Genomic DNA, 21,077 nt, shown 5'->3' on the forward strand with positions numbered 1-21,077 from the left:
GTGTGTACCTACATGCATCGTGCATCCGAACCGGCGGGAAGTCGGTGAACAGTGGCATGCGCGTATAATAACTTTGGTGCTCATACTTTTACATGTCACACATAAGCGGACGATATGAGCTCACGCGTGCAGATCGTATGTATGGATGGATGGATGGATGGATGGATGGATGGATGGATGGATGGATGGATGGATGGATGGATGGATGGTCCTCTATCGGCCATGCGAATGCCCCCGGGTGCCATGCCTTATACCCACGAAGCATACGCAAGAAGCCGGGGCAACTTGTTAATTATTAATCAGCATGTTTAATTCATATTGCGCGCGCGCGCGGCAGCTCGCCTCTGTTTGTTTCCTTGATGCGCTATAAGGTCCTGTAGTACTTAACTCTGCGCCGGTGGTTAACGAATGGTACTTAAGTATGCTCAACTCAAATGTATATAAGCTCCCGAGCAACAATCTTACTATATATTCACCACGTGTGCATCCGCGCATCGCAAGGTCGTCTCGCGCACATGATGCATATCATTTACGTAGTACGCCAGCTACTTATGCCTGCCACCGCCTTGTGTACACGCCGTTTCTTAAAACGCATTAATTAACCCGATCCCAAGGAACCGATCCAATCCACCGGTTATGCAACCATTGCAGGCGCCCCTCGCCTCTCCCACGGCACGTGCTCTTTCTTCTTCTCCTTCTTCTTCTTCTTCTTTTCCATCGAGTTTATTCACCGAGATTCGATCATTCCATCACACCGTCTATAAATCGCTCACCTGCTTTGCTTGACAATTCCAACATCGCTCTACACTCGCAATCTGCATGATCAAAATTTACATACGATTGTCACATAAATAAATAAGCAAAACAATGAATTCCATTAGCATTCGATACCAGCGTCTCACGGATACTCAAATATTTCCCGAACATGTTTCCTGATGATTTCCTGATTGGCGTCACACGAAGTCGTTGTTACGTACATGGCCACATTCAAACGTATGGAATGACCAAATCAACGCTAACAGTTCGGGTAACCAGAGATTCGAATTTTCGGTAAGACACGGTTTGAATTTTATCTAAGTGGTTCATTCTATCAAGAGTATTGAATTTAATATTATTACATAATACTGATTACCAGGAAATGAAATTTATCTGAATGCAAAACGAGGTTATGAGAAGACAATAATGCCGTATCTTCTTGGCTTTATGCTTTGTCAATTGATATGAAAGAATATTGAATTCAGCATCTATCAAAGTAAATTCGAATTGCAAGATTCCTAAATTCTGTAGTACCAGAGTGTTCGCAGTGCGCCACCACGAGTGGAAGCAACTATCCCCCCATTCCGATTCAGCGTCACTTCATCAACGAAAATTTATTCCAAAGCTTGAAAGGGTGCAAATCAGCGTTCCGGAAATCCATAAGCAGACTGCAATACAACACAGATTACAGCATACAACGTCTGTAGCCTGCAAGATCTGAGACTTTCCGAGTGATACTTCGACTGCTTGGTGAAATACGATCCAAACTCTCGTCGATTCTGGTAGACCGGTGCTTGCACCCACCGATGCGACCTTTAAGCTGGTATCAAGGCCTGCATTCGGAGCTTGTGCAGGCAGTTTTATGTATCACACGGGGTGGCCCGCGCGCTGCTCGACTTGGGGGTGTTTATGGGTTTATTATACGATGAGTCGACTGGCTCTGTGGGATACACATGCGTATGGGAGCTCGTGTAACAACCATGTACCAACGCCAATGTATGGGTACATTTATAAGCCGCATACACGATAACAGCATTCGTGAAGTCGGGCGAGACGCGTGCGGAGATCATCTTGGCGTCCACCACGGTCGTCGCGGTTGCAGCAGGCGAGCTGGGCCGTCGGTAACGTATACGCTCGGAACTCGGAAGGCCATAAAAAATACCTACTCACGAAGTGAAAATAAATCTAGTCTAACCTAACTTGGGCAACTACCCTCGGCAACGCGGAGACCGAGTAATAGAAACGAATGGCCAGGGAAGAGAATAGTTTATATATATGCATTGTATATATATGTATGTATATATATCTCGATATGTCGTAAAATTTCACTTCCCCGCTTCCACGGTACAGTAAACGCTCGACGCTGTCAGCGTTTGTGATTTTTTCACGTAATGACAGTCGAGGAGTGAGCTTTGTTATATCTCCCTGGGTCTTTGAAATTTTTCCGCAAAACTACAGCCACGAGTTATTTCGATCGACGATTCTGTTATCATTTAATCACCCTGAGTCTATGAGGTAGAGTGCCTGCTGGTCCTCGTGCAGTTCCTCAACCTCGTGACATTTCCGTGATCAATTACCATTCCCCTTATTAGTTTCACTGGGTGATCGTGGTCCGCACAGCCGGCAGCCATCACCGAGGGTAGAGAATCGAATAAAATACAGTTTCCCAGCACCCTCTGAACCACCTCTGTCTTTCTAGCTCTCGAGGAGTTTCTCCTTCTCCTCTTCTTCCTCGTCCTTCTCCTTCCTCTTCTTCTTCTTCTTCTTCTTCTTCTTCTTCTTCTTCTTCTTCTTCTTCTTCTTCTTCTTCTTCTTCTTCTTCTTCTTCTTCTTCTTCTTCTTCTCTGTCGGAGTAAGGAAACGAGAGGAAAAGAAAATGTTATCGAAGGTTTACCAGAGCTGAGAGGCGCTGCAGGAGAGTCACGGGGGCGAGACGAGGTTCAGTTCATTGCAGGAGTCATCAGTATCCATAAGTGATGAGTTGCCCCTCCCGCCTTCATCCCCCTCTCCCCACGTTCCTTCATCCCTTCCCCCGTCTACCCCTGCCGCTATCGCGAGGAGTCGGCGAGGCTGAAGGCAGGCTGGCACCTGGTTCGGTTGTTCGCCGCGGCTACCCACACCTCCGTTTCAGCCCCTAGCCGCTAGGAAAGGGGTTCATTTTCTTAGGTCAACGTATAATGAGGACTCTGGGCGACGAGAGAATGCGGACCAGCCGCTCTAGACCAATCCGCGTTCTCCTGGCGAACCCCCAGGTCGCCAGGGTGAACCAACCACGACCGACCAAAGAAGAAGTCTCGCTTCTGCACCCTGCAGCTGTTTCAACTTACCCGGATACAGATTCCCGCGACGTACACCGTACACGTACACGTGTGCGCTTGCGATAGAGGAGAGGGCACCACTCCCACGCAATAACCTATCTGCGCAGCATCACACGCGTGTAACGCACACGGTACCTGTGTAATGTACTTGACCGAGAAATTGAATAAAACCGACAAAGTGCTGCAGGGACTATTTTTACCGGCACAATAGCATACGTATCACACGTACCTGAAGTCCGCGCTTGACATACATGTATATCTGAGATCCCACACGATACCCACTGCAGGTAGGTACGAGTTTGCCGTCAGCATCGAGTATCTCCCAGGCTAGTGAGTAGACGAAGGCAACGAGGCGCGATGGAAAAATTGCCTCGATGTAAAAACATGAGGATCGCTTCGGCCGTCCACACTCAATAAAACCCGGCAGCCCTCCTCTTCCATCCGACGGCTGCCGCACACCGACGACATCGTATACGGTGCCCAAGTTCGACGGGTGTCTTCGCGAGATTCGGTTCGCCGAATACGCCCCACATACACACACACACACACACACACACACATCGACACCCAAGCACACACACGAGGGTGAAAAAGCCCGGAGAACGGCGGTCAGCTATCGAAACTACCCCGACTCCGGGGTTCTGACCAATAATAAAAAATATACGATCTTGGATGCTGTGCAGACCCACCGCCGATCGCAGACAGGGAACCGAATTATACGTCGGGGCCGGCTCTAAGTGATCGCATTTCCACATAGACGAGCTGCTTCGATATGATATGAAAGAGTGGCTGACGCTATTGCCAAAGTGGGTGGGAAGGGGCGAACAGCTCGAGCTTCGCTCGGTTCTCGGACTTTCCAGTACCCCATACACAGATATTTTTCCCACCGACGTTTACGATCGGTAGTTTTACCCGCAGGGATGCGCGCTGCAGTGGCAAGCAGATTCTGGGTCAAAATTGTCCAGGAAGATGAAATTACTTGTGAAAAATGTAGCGATGAACCATTTTTTTTTTTTTTTTTTTTTTTCAATATTCAATTGCTTCTATTTCGTTTCTTTTGTCTTCTTATACTCGTCGCAGGGGCATAAAATAATCGGCGGGGTTATTTTTCTCTCGGTATTTTGACGGTTATATATGTCATACCGATACATTCCCGCACTGCGCAGAGATGATCAGAGTGAGAAGTAGAAACCTTTTTCGAAGTGAAGAAAAGATGATCCATTCGTCATAATATAAAAATGACTCTGACAGCCGTTATCTGGGACCATTTCCTGCAGGCAGGGCTGCGCTCACTTGTCACTATACCGGATGTAATGATCATTACCGGGGTTCAGCCCCTGCTCTCGCCGAAACGAGGAACACGGCAGCGCAAAGTTCGCGGGGTCCTCCAGACGCGAGCGATAGAAGAAGAGCCAGCTAAGATGATATAGTCGACTCGGCGATCTCACCCCACTGGAGATGGAGGAAAATATCGTGTGGGGGTGGAGCGGGACAAGATGGCCGCTGGTAGGACCTCCCGCGATGGTTGGGTTTACGTGTCGTAATAAATGGTAATTTAAAACAGCGAGAACTAACAATTTCTTTCTTTATTTCTCCCCCTGTGTTCTATGGCCGATCCTCAGCGTCCTCTGCTCTTCTTCTCCTCTTCGAGCCGCGGTTCCGCGGACGGATACCCGTGCAGCCTCGTGATCTTTACTGCCTAGCTCGAAGTACCGGAGGAAAGAAAAAATGGGGGGGGGGGCACATGTACAGGGTGGCTAAAAGTCGGCCTCGAGTATGGGTTAGGTTGGGCTAGATATAGCCTGAGCAGAAGCAGCCGCGTAATATAAAGAGATATGTGCCTCGGAATAGCATTACCATTAGGAGATATAGTTTAGCGGAGGCCCGCGGATGAAATGAGATACTGCGACTGAATCATGCATGAGAGGAAAGGTGCGATTCGCTATCTCATGCCATTACTCCCCCGGCCCATCGCCGCCACCTTCCTCTTTTCTCATCCTCTTGTTCCGAAGAGTAAAGTGAATATGCTACAATATTCAAATGGTGAACGCGAGGAGCACCGAGTGACACTTTATTAAACGCGTTATTTGCATCATTTTTCTCTATTCCCAACCCTTATTTCGTCGAGGGGCTGCCGTAGAGGAGGAATAATAACACGCATGCGGAGGTGCTGCAAATACTGCTCCCAGTCCTTTCGGCGCACTCTGTTTGTGTCGTTATCGTCGTTATAAACTTCGTGCTTGATTAAAGAACGTCTCCGGGACGTCTCGTCGATCCGTTTGCTCATTGGAAGGGCAATACTGGCACGCATTTTCGAGGAAAAACCAACTTTTCGGATCGACACGTGCAGCTCGAGTCCACTTCTTACACGTTCGTGTGACGACACATGCATTTAAAGCCAATTTTCTCTTCAATACTGCGGCGAGTTGTGTTGGTGAGGCTGCTTTTTGCTGTAGAGATTTGTTACTCTTTCCCTCTTTGATCCTTGGAGGATATAAACCAACGTTGCGGCATCGAGACGCAATAGACGGATAAAAAGTTAAGCATCCACCATGCAAGCGGTGAGAACCTCGTCAAGCATCGGCAAGGATCAGTTACGGTGTGTAAGAAAAAGAAGCTTTTCGAAAGAGTTTCGCCAAGAGTTTGACGTACCTGTAACCTCATCCGCATCCCGAACTCTCCGAGGTATTGAAAATCCGACGAGACATGCACGAGTGCTTAAACGATATTAATGGCTTATAACACCTCGACAATTGCGGATGCGAATGAGGAGGAAAACAAAGCTGTTCCTCGTTCTCAGAGATACCGTGCGAGTAAACCGAAGAGACGACCTGGAGGGGCGGAGGGGAAGAAATCTGGAGTTGGCAAGAAGCCGGTGGGCGGAAGCGGCGCGACGCCGGTGACGGGACGGGGGGCACTTGTGCATTCATGCATTCATATTTCTGCGGTTTGCGGCTCTCTCGCGCACCGGTAAGAAGTCGTCTCGATACTCGGGGCGGGGAGAGCCCGGAAAGACTGTTTGCAAGTGGGACTAGGTGGCATGGGTTGAGGAAATAAAAGACGCGGTTAAGCTTGGGGAGGCAATATGAACGAAAATAATTTCCTGAGAGTATACGACATGTTCTCAAAAAAAATTTCGATTCTAACGAACACAGGTAAAGAAACCTGCAGTCGTTTTGAAAACTGACACCAAAGACGTACCCTACAGCCGGACAACGCAACCTAGGCTCCGGTGACTCCGCGTTTCCGGTCCCTCACGTGGCGTCCTCCGGGTGCAGAGCTTGCGCTGGCTAACTCTCCTCGATTCCGCAGAGTTTGAGCAGACCGAACTGCTTTAAATTATATGAAACATACATGAGGTTGGCGCTGGAGTCGTGTCTCGGCGCGGAGCGGCCTCGTCCTGGGATCGCCGTCGTTTCTGGGCGAGCTCTGGTGCCGGAGCCCCGTCGCGGCTTGGCTCGTCGTTGCGGAGGGTGGAAGGGCGCCGGCCCCGCCTATCGCAGCGCCGTGGAGCGCCGGTGAATACATTTAGCCTGGTTAGTTTACAAATGAATACAGCGATTGAAGCAACTTATAATATCAATGTACTTCGGCGTCTCCCTCGCACGCGTCCGCGCGCCCCTGCGGCGACGCCTGGCGTCTCTCTCTGCCCTCTTCCGCGCCCCCCGCGCTCGTCAGCGCGCTCTCTTCCACCCACTCTCAGGCCCCATACAGAATGGCCATATTAACTTGATAATTAGCTCGGCTATACGACTTGCAGATGAGGAAAGAGACGCAAGTCCTGGGACGGACGCCGGCTACCCCTACCAGGGTGGTGCCAGGCGGCAGGCAGGCAGGCAGTGTTCCTTGCTCTGCTATCCTATGCTATGCTCGGCTCGGCTCAGCGCGCTCCGATGGATATAGGACCCTTAGTTCGTATTCCTCTCCCTGTCTGCCAGGAAGCCCGTCGTGCGGTTCCCTTTCGCGTTCGGTTCAGGTGACTTACATATAAAATTCAGATCCCATCCGCGACGATGGTGCATTCTTGTCGAGACAGTGGCGCGGTGAAGACGTTCCAACCCCGTTTCCGTTCAGGGTTCTTTTCGCGGCCGAATGCACGCCCACGTGGCTGTTTACTGCACCCGCCAGAGGGAGGGTTCGAGGATAACCGAAGTCGACGACCACGTGGTCCCTCATAGCACGTGGTCCCGCAACCTCAGGTGGACCTCTGGCGAACGCGGCACCAACGAGCGCAAGATGGACTCTCCTTGCACGAGCGATGGGAAACCCAAGCCTTCCGAGCCTCTCGACCATCTTCGGTAAGCCGTGAAACACGAATCATCGCATCGATACCCGAAAATATAACGAATACCGCGTTGTCACCTTGGACCCGATGGAAAAGCACGCGCGCGCCACGTGGTCAGCTGGGTTCACAGATGGCGTTGTGGTACTGGAGCACGCGTGAGGTATCACGGTCACGTTGTTTGGTACAAGAGCAGGGAGTGACGTGATGAAGATGATATCCGGTTCTCAGTAGACCAACGCGAAGTGAAGGTACTATCTTTAAAGAGAACTAAACAATGAAGAAGAGGAACGAAGGAAGGGAAAAGGGAAAAAGAAGCAAAGCAGAGGCGATGCGGGGAAACCTATCGTCGAAAAACACGTTCACCTGCAGGAGGGAAGCCGAAGGAAGGAATCAGGTGGCGCCTAAAGGTCACGATATCACGGCCGCGTTGAACTCCACGGGAAGAAAGCGGTCTTGAAGGCGCTGCGAGCCTTCGGGGACCGACGATTCGACGATGCGTACGTCTGTGCGTTGCTGGCTGCGTACGTCGTCATGTCCTCAAAGAGATTGTGAAGGCCTTCGGACAGCGCGCACAGGAATACAAAGTACTGGACTACGGTGTAGGCGCATTCCAAGAGATGACTGGCATTGAAATCTGTCCTCAAGCCGCACCCGCTGCCAGCTCTTAGCTGTGTATGACCGGAATACAGAAGATGGCGGCCATATTAGGTCCCCTCTTCGCGGCGACATGTGTGTGTATGTGTGTGCACGTGTGTGTGAATGCGTGTCTGTGTCGTGTCAACGGTGTCCCATTGTGATACACCCGCGATTCACCCAGTCGAAAGGATTTTCTATTCTCGGGGTGCCGGTTCTTCCTCCTGTTCAGATCCGAAGCGCTCTGCCGACGCGGAACGATGCGACGATGACAAGACGATGGTCCATCAAATTCATCCTGTACGCTACTGTTCAACGGGAAGACGACGAAGATCGGATGTCACGGTGATGCCATACATTAATCTAACCTGCTGATCGATGCTTCCGAATTCATTACGTAATTTTTCCCTCTTGTTTCTTTTTTTTTATTTTTCTTTAGGCAAAACGGTGCCTTACTTTACAAACGGCGAGCAACAGAACAAGATACCGTTTTTCGTATATTCACGCAATTTATTTCTTCCGAAGTTTCTTTTTTTTCTTTCTCTTCTTAAATTCAATGTTAACAGCTCTGACAAGTCTTTTGTTCGTGCAGAAGAATATCTTGGAAGTTCGATGGTCGGTGAAAGTTTTCGAATGCGGCATATACGGCCTGTATCGTTGATTCAGAGGTCGTTTAATTCGGACGTTGCAACTTGCTGGCACCTGTCCGAGGTGTGGGTGAGATTATGGAGGAAAAGAGGGGTGCAGAGGGAAAAGAAATAATGTATGCACCCCCGTGTGCACGGAGAAAGGCCACCTGAACCTGCAGGCGTTATTCGAACCGGCTGCGGTCCCCATAAGTTTGTTACACGTCGGCGTAATGACCGATTAATTCAATTCTGGTTTGCTGAGCGGATGTATCGGCGTCGTTACCAGGGTAATTTTTGTACCCGTTGAGAAAAATTATTCCCATTGACATTAAGTGGCGGCTATCGGCAAAAGGATAATCGTTATTGCTCAAATCTGGGATTTTTACCGCTTCTCAAGTCATAACTTCAAGTAAAGTTTAAACAACAATTACCCCGTAACGAAGGAAATTTCTCGAGCTCAGGTACATTGCGCGACGGTATACGATAAATACGACTGAGCGTTGACTAGATAGATATAGTATAACTCTATAATGGCTAGAACGTACACATAGTTATTAAAGTCCGTCGTGATTATTTTCATTACGGAACGCGCGATTCCTATCTGACATTTCCCATGACTGTGTATAAGAGAACCGTGGCTTGGATTTCATGTTTTTTTCTTAATGATTTCAGCAATTAGCTACGCTGCCTGCCTCTCCCGCATCGGTGTAGAGGGACAGGGTTGTGAGTATAAAATATAAGCTCCAGGCAATGCTCACGGGCTCAATTTTTCCTCACTTTGTTCGTATATTTCATCCGCAAGTGGATATTATTATTGTTATTATTGTTGTTGTTATTACGGGTTCGCCTCGGCGACTCCTGTAGATACTGAAAAAGACTGGAACAAAGAAAACGTCCCCCGTAACACAGAACGTAAGTCGAGCCCGACGGTGCACGCGTACCTATAAAGAAACGGCGACGAGGTCCGATATGGCCTCACCGCTGCAGAGTTGCCCGAGCTCATTTCGCCGGCGAACGAATCGAAGGCAGAAACAGGACAGAGAGTATTGTTATGTTAACGCCTAGCTCCGGCGTAACAATTGGAACGTACACAATGGCGGGCTCACCTCGGCACGATCCAAGCCGGTCTCGGGGGCTGCAGAGAGGGTTGAGGGTTACGAAGAAGAACGGGACGCAAGCCACGGAGGTGTTATCGCATTATCGCGTATTGCGGCGCCTCCGAGTCCAGACTCGGCGGCATACATTAACCCCCCGTAAATGTATGTACATGTGCACGCATCGTCTTCCTTCAAACGCGGAAGCAAGTCGGAGGTGAGAAGAAAAATTCCTTGAAAGGTGATGCATTTGAGTACCAAGATAATCGTTGGAGTTGAAGTCGAAGGATCCTAAAAAAACGGTCCATCGACGCCGTGCTGCAGTCCCGTACTTCCGAAAGCCGGCATCCCCGCAGCCCTTATACCAACTGCACAGCAGACGGCAAAACGGGCGGATGGTGGATATGCAAATGTAATTGATATTACTTTTTAAATATTCCCCACTCCCCGAGCACAGGCTCGGCAGCCTGTTGTTCGGGTACGAGGTGCACGCTGCCCCTCGTTTCCACGGCTGAGCCAAGGGTGCGCCGGGTTCATACACTTCGGTCTAAGTGCCTTTGGCACCCTCTCCTTCTCCTTCTCCTTCTCTCGTTGCTCGGCCGTCGCCGGTGAAACGGAGGTAATTAATAGGCTTGCGGGAATCTACGAACAGGGTATAATACGTGCACATACACAAGACTAATGCTGCAGCGCGGCAAGTCATACCTACCGTGGGACAGTTGAGCTGGATTCTTGGACCTCTCTCGGAGCTCGTTTTCAAGAACGGGGTTGAAACGGGGAGCGTGCGCGGTGAAAATAAATTGGATGAAAAATCGCGCGAGTCTTGTCGACAATTCGTTATGCGGAGAGTCCTGCAGGAAGACGTATTCCTCGGTTTAGAGAGTAAGAGAGCTTAACGCGTTCGCTCGGAATCGGCGCGTTCACCCGCTCACAATAACGACCCATAAATATTCGTCGGTGCTCCCTCGTGCGTGAAACTTGTCTCCCAATAGTCGGTCTTGGGCAGGTAGTAGGTGCACGCATCGTCGCACCGTGCCGCGAATCTTCGTCATCCGTTCCTTGCCTACTTCATAACGCAATAAACACTCGTTCCAACTCCTGTACGTCGACACGTCTATTCCACGCTCGACTTCATATTTCACTTTTTCTTCCCATATCACCCAGAGCCAAATCGACATCCATTTCATATCGCGATATTTTCGCCCCGTATAATACATTGTATACCAGAGTAAAAACTCAAAGAGTAAATGTTACGCTAGCCAAAGGCAATTCTAAAGAATAGTGATCAGATTGAATGTATACATACGTGGATCATTTCAGGTAGTTTAATGATAGATCATCTTGAAACTCAAAGTCAGTAATCAAGCGTAGAAGTATATTAAACGATGTAAAAGTTTCGAGTTTTACCTGCACTGTGTTCCCTGGTTGTTACAAGTTTGAATTCTTTGTTAGAGGACGTCTGGTTTTTCTGCAGAAATCTCGGTGATTCATGATTGGGAATCCCTCGTTGGTCTGTCAATGGTTGACTGTTTTCGTATCATCGAACCGGAACACTGAAAAATCAAAATCGAATTGTACGACAAGCTCGACTAAGTTAGATATTGATAATAGTATATCAATAAATATGGAACAGGGTTTTGTCGATGATATCGAAGTGGTTCGAACGATGTTCTCGTCAATATTCCTGAAATGTTGCGGCGTGGGTATAAATCCGCAGTGGAAGTGCCACGAATGGGTAAGACATTAATTTAGCGGACCGTTCGGTTCGCGTGGTCATAGTGGGCGAAGGAATTCGCCACAGTCGTCCAAAACGGGCAGCAGTAAGTCGAAGAACGGCCGGCGGTGTGGTTTATAAAGTAATGGCCGAAGCCTCCCGCGAAATAATAAATCTCGTTGGCATTGTACGCGTTGGTTGTAAGTAACCACGCACGCATACCACGCACCGACCGACGCTAAATAGGACGTTAAATAATTCGAAAGCAAGCAGGGGGTAAGGTGGCCCCGGCCCCCCGTTCCGAAGGCGTGCGCACGCCGTGCAAGGAGCCGCAGCCTCCTGAATTGCTCCGATGAAGACGCTAATGAATGGAAGAGATCCGAAGAGCGCGTGGGCGACGCTCACCGAAGCGGCGTTCCTACCTAAGGGGGTGAAATTCCCCTGCAGTTCCGAGGCCGTCCGAGATCTGCTCCCACCGGGCACTAAATTTCACCCGCATTTCGCACGTCGTCGATTATTACGAAAACTGCTTTATCGGGTGGACTCGTATTGCATTACGTTGCCCCAGTGTCGGGCGCCTATACGCTGCAGGTGAAACAGCCACTTACGGTGGTTAGTAAAGTATGCATGATGCATACCTATAAGCTGTATTATACCCGTGTGTACCAGCGCCGTTTTTTTCCGTGGCTTGCCCGGGTTGCGTTAAGTGAAAATTAATACATTAGGTACACGCGCGTGTGTTTACACCTTGGTAATATTCTAATATACCCGCATTACCTCAGATAATACCCGAGATAAACGGGTAATGGGGTCGTTCACGACGATTGGTTTCCTCTCTTCAATTTCAACGCTCGAACAACTATGTGAATTACGGCTCCTGTAAGAATTAATTAGTTTTTCAAGAATCTTCAGCAATACTTGTGCCAGAAAATTATCATTCAAACCATCAGCCTCGCACTAGATTCAGACTCTTGCACATTGATCTGCAAAAATGTGGTAAAACTGGTTTTAGGACTCGGTATAAACTCGGCACATCGATTTCCTATTTCCACTATGAACTTTTGTTCGTTTGCACAATTCTCGCGCGGTGCTTCGTTTGATTACATTTTCTCGCGTTAATTACATAACACTCTATAGCCTTACCACGAACATCGCAAAATTCAACCAACTTTCCGAGCTATTGTAGGGATGAGAAATCAAGCTCGCGGTACCTACGTTCGAGTATATAACAGCAACTTAAACCTTTTGCTGGGGCTTCGAATTAAATCATTGTCACGTTATAATCCGTGGCACGATTCACTTAAACATGAAGAAAAAAACTAAAAGTTTACTTGCAGCGTTGAAATTATCGTAGCAAGTCGCAAATAATTAGCAACGACACGATTTGACCGATCGATTTTCACAAAATATATTGTAGTGCAATCATAAAACTATTAATTCGGTTCCAATTTGATCACCAAAATGGCAACTTTCCTCCATGCGTGTGATCTTGAAGTATGCAGTACGTTCGAGTTCCCGAACCCACTGAACTATGGAGGGTTCTTTCACCCCTCAGCAGCTTCGGCAAGCGGTCCAATTAAGCCTAAATAGCTAGAACAAGATCGCCGACACCCGAAAACCCCCGAGCTTGGAGGATCAAACCGTTCCTTTCGAAATCTCTGCCCCAAGTAAGAGAACCAAGATAGCTGTAATATCAGAGCCGATCGAGGGAGTAAGATGAAAGAAATATGGCCTCGCGGCGTAACCTCATAACGCACGACCCGGCAGGTTGCGTGCCGGTAATTACCCGGTTGTATACAGCTCTAACTATAACGTGCTGTGTGAATGTGTGCCGGTGGCCCGGACTTGACGGCCTGCGAATATGCGGCTCGACTCGGAGGAGTGCGGTGTGAGTTTTTGTCCCGCAGGTACGGTGATGCCGCATATAATGTCGCGTGTAACGGAGGCCGCAATGCGGTTGTATCGACACGCACACTCGTCCCCGAGCAATGGTGGACTCGGGCCTCCAGGTTGGCGACGCCGCGCCGTCCTGTTCCCGTCACACCGTTGGTTTCAACGCCAATTAAACACCCGCTTGTCAGCCCGATCAGATTCCACGTCTCTGATTCGTTGTCGCACGCAATATTCCTGCTAGGCCAATACCTACCGTCCGCGTTTCATTCTCACCCGGGTGTCCGGCCAATCGGCCCAGTTCTTGGCTGTAATGTCGCTACGTATGGCGGTCATTTTCGTAAAGAATTTCAATCTGTCGACACCGTCACGCGACTGTTACATCAATGATTCGGGACCAATTCCGACACGTAATTTTTCAATATTTTTCCCCCCCAAATGTAATCCCACGCTTTCAAAGAATCGTTCCATCAACACTAAAGCCATTTTCGAAAGGATTCAGACAAGATCCGCAATCGTATTTTCCCGTGGAACTTACTTTTCCCATTTTTGCACAAAACTGGAATTATTCATAATTTGCAAAATTACAAACTATTCAAATGATACTTCTAGTTCCAATAGTCGTTTAAACAATGCCTGTGCTTCTGGTATCAATAAAGTTTCGGCAAAACTTTCGTTAATAATTAGCTAATTATAATAATCGTACTGTGAATCGTGAACCGCATCAATCCTCGATAGAATTATTCGTAAAGCCACTTTTCGGAGGTATTGGTTCCAATTTTCAAGCAATTTTTTCCCCGCTCGAAATACACCGCTAGCATCATCACATATTCGGTTGGTAACAAAAGGCGAGCATACGCGAATGTGTACATAGAATTTAAATGGGTCAGAATGAAAAATACGGCAATGTTCCGTGATACTGTAGTTATATGCCGCGTGTCGTGGTATGCGTGCCGTGATAAAACAGCGGCGTAAAAATATCTGATTTATCAACTAGGTATACCATACGTATGCATGCACAGAAATTGCAATGTGTTTACGATATACGCGGTCGCGTTATATTATACGTAAGGCAAATAATCGAGACCCCCAAAGGAGCCAATTGTAAAGCGTTTACGTTTTATCCACCAGCAATTACATTCTGGCTCAGATTTTCCTCATTGTCAGCTCCCAAACATTAATTGGCATAATTTTTGGGATTCTGAGCTTTCACGGAAGGGGAAAAGTCCAATATAGATCAATTGCAGCTATCTGAAAATGCAGGTACGACCGGTCCGTGACTGTTTATCGCGTTACATACTCCGTGGGTGTATTGCAGGTATATTATGCCTGACGGGCTGCAGAGGATCGCAAGTGGGGCGTTATGCATATTACGTACGTATGTTATGGCCGTCATTACTATTATTATTAAATTAACATTACCATGGATGAATAATTACCTGAAATATCGTTTTCAACTAAAACGAAACTGGTATACATCAGCCACGTGCACTCGTGCCTCGGGGGGCGCTACGTAACGTATCTACATTATAACCGCGATAAAGGCCTTTTTCCTTTTCCCTGCTCCAAAAGAAAATTCTAATTTGCCGCGCTATCAGCACGGGTCGACATTTCCTGTAATAATGTATCGGTCCGCACGCTTTCTGTGCTTTTTACCTTCAGCTGTTGCAGCATGCTCCATTTTATGATTCTATTTTTTAACCACGCTGCGCTCAAGTTTACGGTACGATACTATTTTCGGCTCTGTTGCTGCCCAATTTACTCTTTCATCTCCATATTAGGAAACGAGGCTCTGCGTCAGGTTGTTCACCGAGACACGTTACAGGTACGCAATAATCGCTAATCGATCGTCTCGAGCAATTCGAAGGCGCGATGAATACGAAATATATTAAAAGCCCCTTTGGATTAGCTGTCAAGATTTGGTCCGACGACATCTCAATAAATTAGCTTAAGGGCTGCCCCCTCCGCCTCCCTCTCGACAATCAGCCCCCCGGAGCGAAGAAACTGATGGGGTTCCTATGGGGATCCTGTGGGGGATGCTAGTTTTAATCACATTGAAGCGATGGGGGCCCCGGGGCGCCCATGGGGCTATTTTATTGAAATACCCACTGCTACTTTATTGGCCCATCCTTCGGGATCAGGTACGCGGAGGATTGGTTCCTTAAATTAATTAAAACGTATAACGCGATGGAAAATTCTCACTAATCTTTTCTACCCATGATCCGTCCTTCGCGAGGATTAAACTTTCAATTTCTGTCACGCCAGATCGGTATCTTCGCGACGGTTGTTGCAAACAAGTTGTATACCTATAAGATAATCAGTTTCCAGAATCAGCGCCTGAAGTTGCGGATAACATTTCAAAAATATCGGTAATAAGTAATCTGAAAAAGTGAACATATAGTAGGTATTTATTTTGAACGGTTCGAGTGTTTCCAACTGCTTTCAATCAAGATCACAGCAGAAGATCAACTACATTATATATTATTAGAAAACAGAAAACATCCTTGATCGAGATTCGCTTTTCTCCGAGTGGGTAAAACACTACGGTCGCATTTACCAGGCGTAATAGTGTAATTAGTACGAGTATAGCCGGGATCTCGAGATGCAAAAAGACTTCCAAGTGGCAAAAACTCTTCGAGGCAGTTTTGCGGAGAAAGCTCGACGCGTTGCATGCAACGCTTCGACCCGTAATTCTTCGTCGAGGCTGACTTTGCCCGTGACGTACTTAAACTGCAATCGACAACCCCCGTAGGCCACGGAGTAACCATCGTTCGAAAGCTGGAGGCGAGGGTTCGTTTCGGCGTGAATGGGGTTGTCTTTGGGGTTCGGGGTTCGGGGGTTGCGCTGACTGAACCGGCGACGTCCTCGGAACCTCGCAGGGGGCTCCGAAGCCCTTTATTAAGCCCACCTCAACCATACGCGAGCGGTCCTTTATACTTATCCCGGAGAGACCTTCCATCATTTTTAAGCTCGTAGAGTTAAAATTAGACGGACAATTTCATTTCAAGACTTCCCCGATTGAATGGAACTACGCGTGACGAGATAATTCGACGCCCGGAGCTGCAGGGGGATCGGACAGAGACGTCTGTATGCCTGTAGAATCTATGCGAAGGCTGAATTTCAAACTGGACAATATACCGACTGCCCGACGGGATTATTTCCAATCGTAAATATATCTCAGGTACTCGGTTGCGTCGGTGCTTGTTTAATAACCTGCCTCAAGATTGTTGTGCGCGAGAATAAAATGAACGAATGCAGATTTCTGTGGCAAATGCACGTCAAAGTCCACCCGCGATATTTCACACTCCCATAAATAGAGCTACCTTTCAGCACTGCTTGTGCCTGTCGCGTTAACCGCAGGCTCGTTCCGTTTGCAAGCCATTCATCAGCGCTCGCAATTCTCGCTGGATAAATGGTATAAAAATCAAGAGATGACATTTTCTTTCTCACGGGGTCAAAACTCGTATCTCTTTTTTTATTTCACCCCATTTCGGTTTATCTTTTGTCGCGGGCGGATCATGCGAGTTCGCTCTCATAAGTACTTTCACCAGCGAATGCAGTAAATGGTCAGAGCATTTGACGTATGCTGGTACAGTTGTTTTATTTCACATTTTTCAAGCCTCGCTCTATCCGGACTGAGCCGTGACGTATAGCCGGAGCGAAGAATCCCTGAACGTTTTAATTGACACACTCTTTCTTGAGGTATACGTACCCAGATCTGTATCTAGGTATACGATTGCAATGCTTGTGTGAAGGGATTAAATATCGTCCGCTTGTTGCGACAGTCAGCTAAAGCAGATGGAATTCGTGTCTTCATTTACACAGGTACTGCATAACAGAGAGAGATATCGCTGTCGGAAAGTAACAGATCAATGAGAGCTCTGCTAGTTCAGGGTAGGCTTGAAAAGCACTTGGTAGTTTTTTCACGCGTTAACTCATGTCCGTTTAATTACAGGTGGAGGATAACGATTCTTGGAAAAATGAAGGAATGCAAGCCCAAGACTGATGCGGTCCGCTGTGTCGACTGTGAGTATTATTCCTGCCGCGGTTTAATACATTAATTAAAAATGTCGGCGTATGAAGTTTTCCGTGGCACCAAGGTACCACTCGTGGTGGCAGGAGCACGCCTAGGTATAGGCGTACAGTGCAACTTCGGAATAACAATGACAGTGATCGGTACACCCAAGGAATTCCCAACAAATGACGCGTCGTTCGCAGGTGTCGCTTGTCACAGCTATAGCGATGCGGGCTTTTATTTCATTTCGCCGACCTGACGTATTTCAATTCACCTGAAGCCCATTATGCCCAATACCTGGCCCCTGGTCCTCGTGAATGAATCGAGGTGTCGGAACAAACAGAAACCCGTCGTGCTTATTCGCGAGTCATTCGTTTAGCTGGAAAGAGTAATGCAGGAAAATTGCGCAGCTAACGAAATCGCTCAAGGCAATCGGTTTGGTCACCGTCCGATCCTTTCGTTGGCATAAAATATCGATGAAATGAAAACGGCCGCGTTACGGAATAGGTCGGGAATTTCTCGAACCGCGATATCGTTCCGCCCTGAGAAGCAAGGATCCGATTCCCACGGCGATTCACGTCCGCGAAGCACGAACTTAACTCTACTCCTGTACCGCAGCTCGCTTCAGGCCGTCGGGGCGCGACGCGCCGGTTCGGATAGCGACGGTAGCAGCCTGCCTGGCTTTTCCGTCCGTCTGTTCGTCCGTCTGCATCGGTTCGGTACTGCCTCCGTCCATCCCTGTAATAGAGCTCTGTTTCACCCGACTACCTGGCTCCGATGGAATAATACGTAACAGTCTAGCCTAGATCCAACCCGGTAATCAGAAAGTAATAATCTCCAATCACGGAAGATATTGCACATTTCACCCGAATTACTGCTATTCTCAGAGAAGATGCTACGTCGGGGGCGTCTAACTGCTCCTCGACATGCGATCCTGGCGCTCGATCCTTCGCCGCGATCTCCCTGCCGATCTGACCTGCGGTTTACCTATATTCCTTTACTACCGTGTCTACCTACTTAACTGCAGGCATCTCGCAAAGGCGGACCAGACCGTCATTTACTTTTCATCGAAAGTCAACGAGAGCCCAGGACAGTGATTTACTGTTCAGATGTCCATCAGCTTTGTACTCGACACTTCGCGTAGAAGGTTTCAGAATTAAAGTCGTAGGGTTCGAGCTGATAAGCTGCGAAACGAGCTACAGGTACTCCTTATGATGAGGATTAGCGAATCCTGTCGAGACTTGTGAGAACAGCTTGAATCCGTGCAATGTGAACGAAATTTGATAATTGCGAAAGAACGGACGGGGAACGAGGGAGTCAAGTTGTGAGGGAGACGGAGTTGAGAGGGAGAGAAATACGAATGAAGAGAGAAGTTGGACGAGGGGAGGAGAAGTACCTACAGACAGGCAGGACAGGTTTAACATCGGGATCTTTTTTACACGTCTACCAAACAATTCGGTCGAGCGCGGGCCGGCGGCAACGTGGACTGCCATTAATCATCGAGCCAATTCCGTAGATGGTGCAGCTCCGAAACTATTCGCTCCTTGTTGTGGCCCCGTTGCTGCTCCGATCTTTGCCGGGCGAAAGAGCGAGTTGCAGGAGCATCTCAAAAGTCTGATCTCGTCGCTTCCGATCTCATTCTCCGGCGTGCGGTCGATTTTCATTCATTCCATTTTCAACGGACCGAAGCTCACGAGGTTGTCGCACCTTCCCTGATCCTCGTGTTCTTACCCATTGTTGGATGTATTAGGAATTTGGAGGAGAGCTTGGACCGGCATGAGACGATAGTCACTCGGTTTGACAAACGTCGTATAATAAGGGAACGCTGCATCTCGTCTCGCAGACGCGAGGGAGGAGAAGAAAAGAAAGTAAACGAAAAATTGGAGAGAAAAACTAGCGCATAGTATACGGCGTATATTTTTACATCCACGTCGAACACGCGTTGGTCAAATTTTATACCGCGAGACTTCGCGGTGCGTTATTTATGGAGCATTAGTCTGCTCTCGAAGATTGTGCGAGTATTCTGATGACTATAATTTATCGGCCATTTGGTGGATTAAAAATGCACGCGGCAATTGACTAAGCACAACAGACAGAAACACAAGTGCGAAAAAATTCAAAGCGTATAAAAACTTGTCCGAACTTCGTGCAGATGGATTAATAATAACCAATTCTTTTGGGTAAAACGTGCTTCTGGGGATTCTATTCCACTTTAAAATTTATAATTCAAATTTTCACTTTATCTGCCCCAAACGTAGCAATCGTCCTGAGTGATCCGAAATAAATGTTGTAAATAACTTAAAATTAAGATATGCCAGTAACGCGGCGCGGCGGGCTCTCTCACAAAACTTTATTAAAATTGTTTTGTTACAAAGCATTGCATGGCCATGAATGACATGAAACTGCAAGCACTCGTAATAACCATAAAATCTTTCGTCCCTGTACAAAGAAATACATTCACCGACTGCATCGACGTATAATGGAGTGATTTGCAAATGATCAATTGTCAAACCCAAGTTAACTATGCCGGTAGTCCTTTGCGAACATCGAATGTGAATCACGATCCGGATTGCGGTGCAAAAAATCGAGGCGAAGACCCGGGTTGGACCCCGGAGGATCTGCAATGGAACGGAGTTGGGTGGCCGCAGCCGGCCCGATGTCAGGGGCTTAATCAATGCATTTAGCCGAATTCCGTCTGGCCTCCGGGCCCCTGATCCTCTGGCCCCGTAGGGTCCATGGCCCAAATAAGAGGCGCGCGCTCCCGCAAAAAATGTCAAGTGCGTCGTCGTTTGTGTATTCAGCGGGTGTGTCCTCCTCGCCGTCAGGGTGGATTGCTCTCTTTAAAGTTCCTACATGGTTTCCCTGGCTCTCCGATCCTCGGGACGCCCGGAGACTCTTCCTTTCGTCACCGAAGAGACTGATGCATTACCCCCCAAGACAAACGTTGCCCCTTTTCTACAGGCGTATAACCGCGTATGTACAGAAGGCACCAAGATGGGATTTCTGGTTTTATATACATGCATCTGCAGAAATTGACTGATTGAAAATATTCGTATCAAGATGCCTAGTCTGTAAAATTTCTGTACAGGAATTATCAAAAAATATAAATGTCTTCATAATTGTTGTGTTGTATATAATTATTACCTAAGATTCAGATTATTTGTATCCAAGTCTTTACTTTATCGGTAAAAATGGCGGACAATGAGCAATACATTTCATACTCCGAAGTTAATTTCGAGCCGTTCTTCGTGACGGTGAAATCAAGGCAGCAAGTATAAAGAGGACACTATAAGGAACAATTTGAGGCGAGAAATCATTTAAATGCATTATCGTACGTCGGTCTCGTATGCTGTGCATGTGGCCATGGACCACCAGGAACGTGCGAGGCTATAATTCACCCGGGACACTGTAAACTGGCGACAATGAAATTACACGTTATAATTCACGGATCGTACGACTCAATGGAGAGAATGAATAAACTTGCATTATAAGGGAGCAAAAAGGCTGGAGAAAATCACTCCACAAAGTCCCGCCTTATAAACTCGTGCTGCGGAAGATTCATTGATCATAGGCGCTATTCCTCAAATACTTATAAATTACCTAAAGCCTGTCTCTCCGCGAGACTATTCAAAGATATAAAAAAAAAAAAACAAAAACAAAACGCGTATAGCGCAACGACCAAAATGCCTGCAGGTAATAAAACATTCCCACAAGTGGCCTCGATAATTTTTCCCAATTGTCAA

At 47.7% G+C, this 21,077-nt stretch overlaps 1 protein-coding gene and 1 long non-coding RNA gene across 5 annotated transcripts in view; one reads left to right on the forward strand and one right to left on the reverse strand.

The window, feature by feature from the left end:
• Positions 1-21,077, reverse strand: part of LOC124292612 — a 141,413-nt gene that overhangs the window by 52,731 nt on the left and 67,605 nt on the right. Inside the window, exon 4 of the long non-coding RNA XR_006902487.1 lies at positions 11,123-11,268. This is a non-coding gene — a long non-coding RNA (uncharacterized LOC124292612). The remainder of the gene's footprint in view (positions 1-11,122; positions 11,269-21,077) is intronic.
• LOC107223700 (protein downstream neighbor of son homolog) overlaps positions 7,001-21,077 on the forward strand; it is a 97,494-nt gene continuing 83,417 nt past the window's right edge. The window contains exons 1-2 of one of the 4 annotated variants that reach the window (XM_046746868.1): positions 7,001-8,337; positions 17,275-17,345. In XM_046746868.1, coding sequence (XP_046602824.1) covers positions 8,087-8,337; positions 17,275-17,345 — 322 coding nt within the window. In that variant the 5' untranslated portion in view covers positions 7,001-8,086. Of the gene's footprint in view, positions 8,338-8,368; positions 8,390-17,274; positions 17,346-21,077 lie in introns of those variants that run through there. The other 3 variants (XM_046746869.1, XM_046746870.1, XM_046729720.1) reach the window with 3 other exon arrangements.

This window comes from Neodiprion lecontei, chromosome 1 (assembly GCF_021901455.1).
Source record: "Neodiprion lecontei isolate iyNeoLeco1 chromosome 1, iyNeoLeco1.1, whole genome shotgun sequence".
Lineage (NCBI taxonomy): Eukaryota > Metazoa > Arthropoda > Insecta > Hymenoptera > Diprionidae > Neodiprion > Neodiprion lecontei.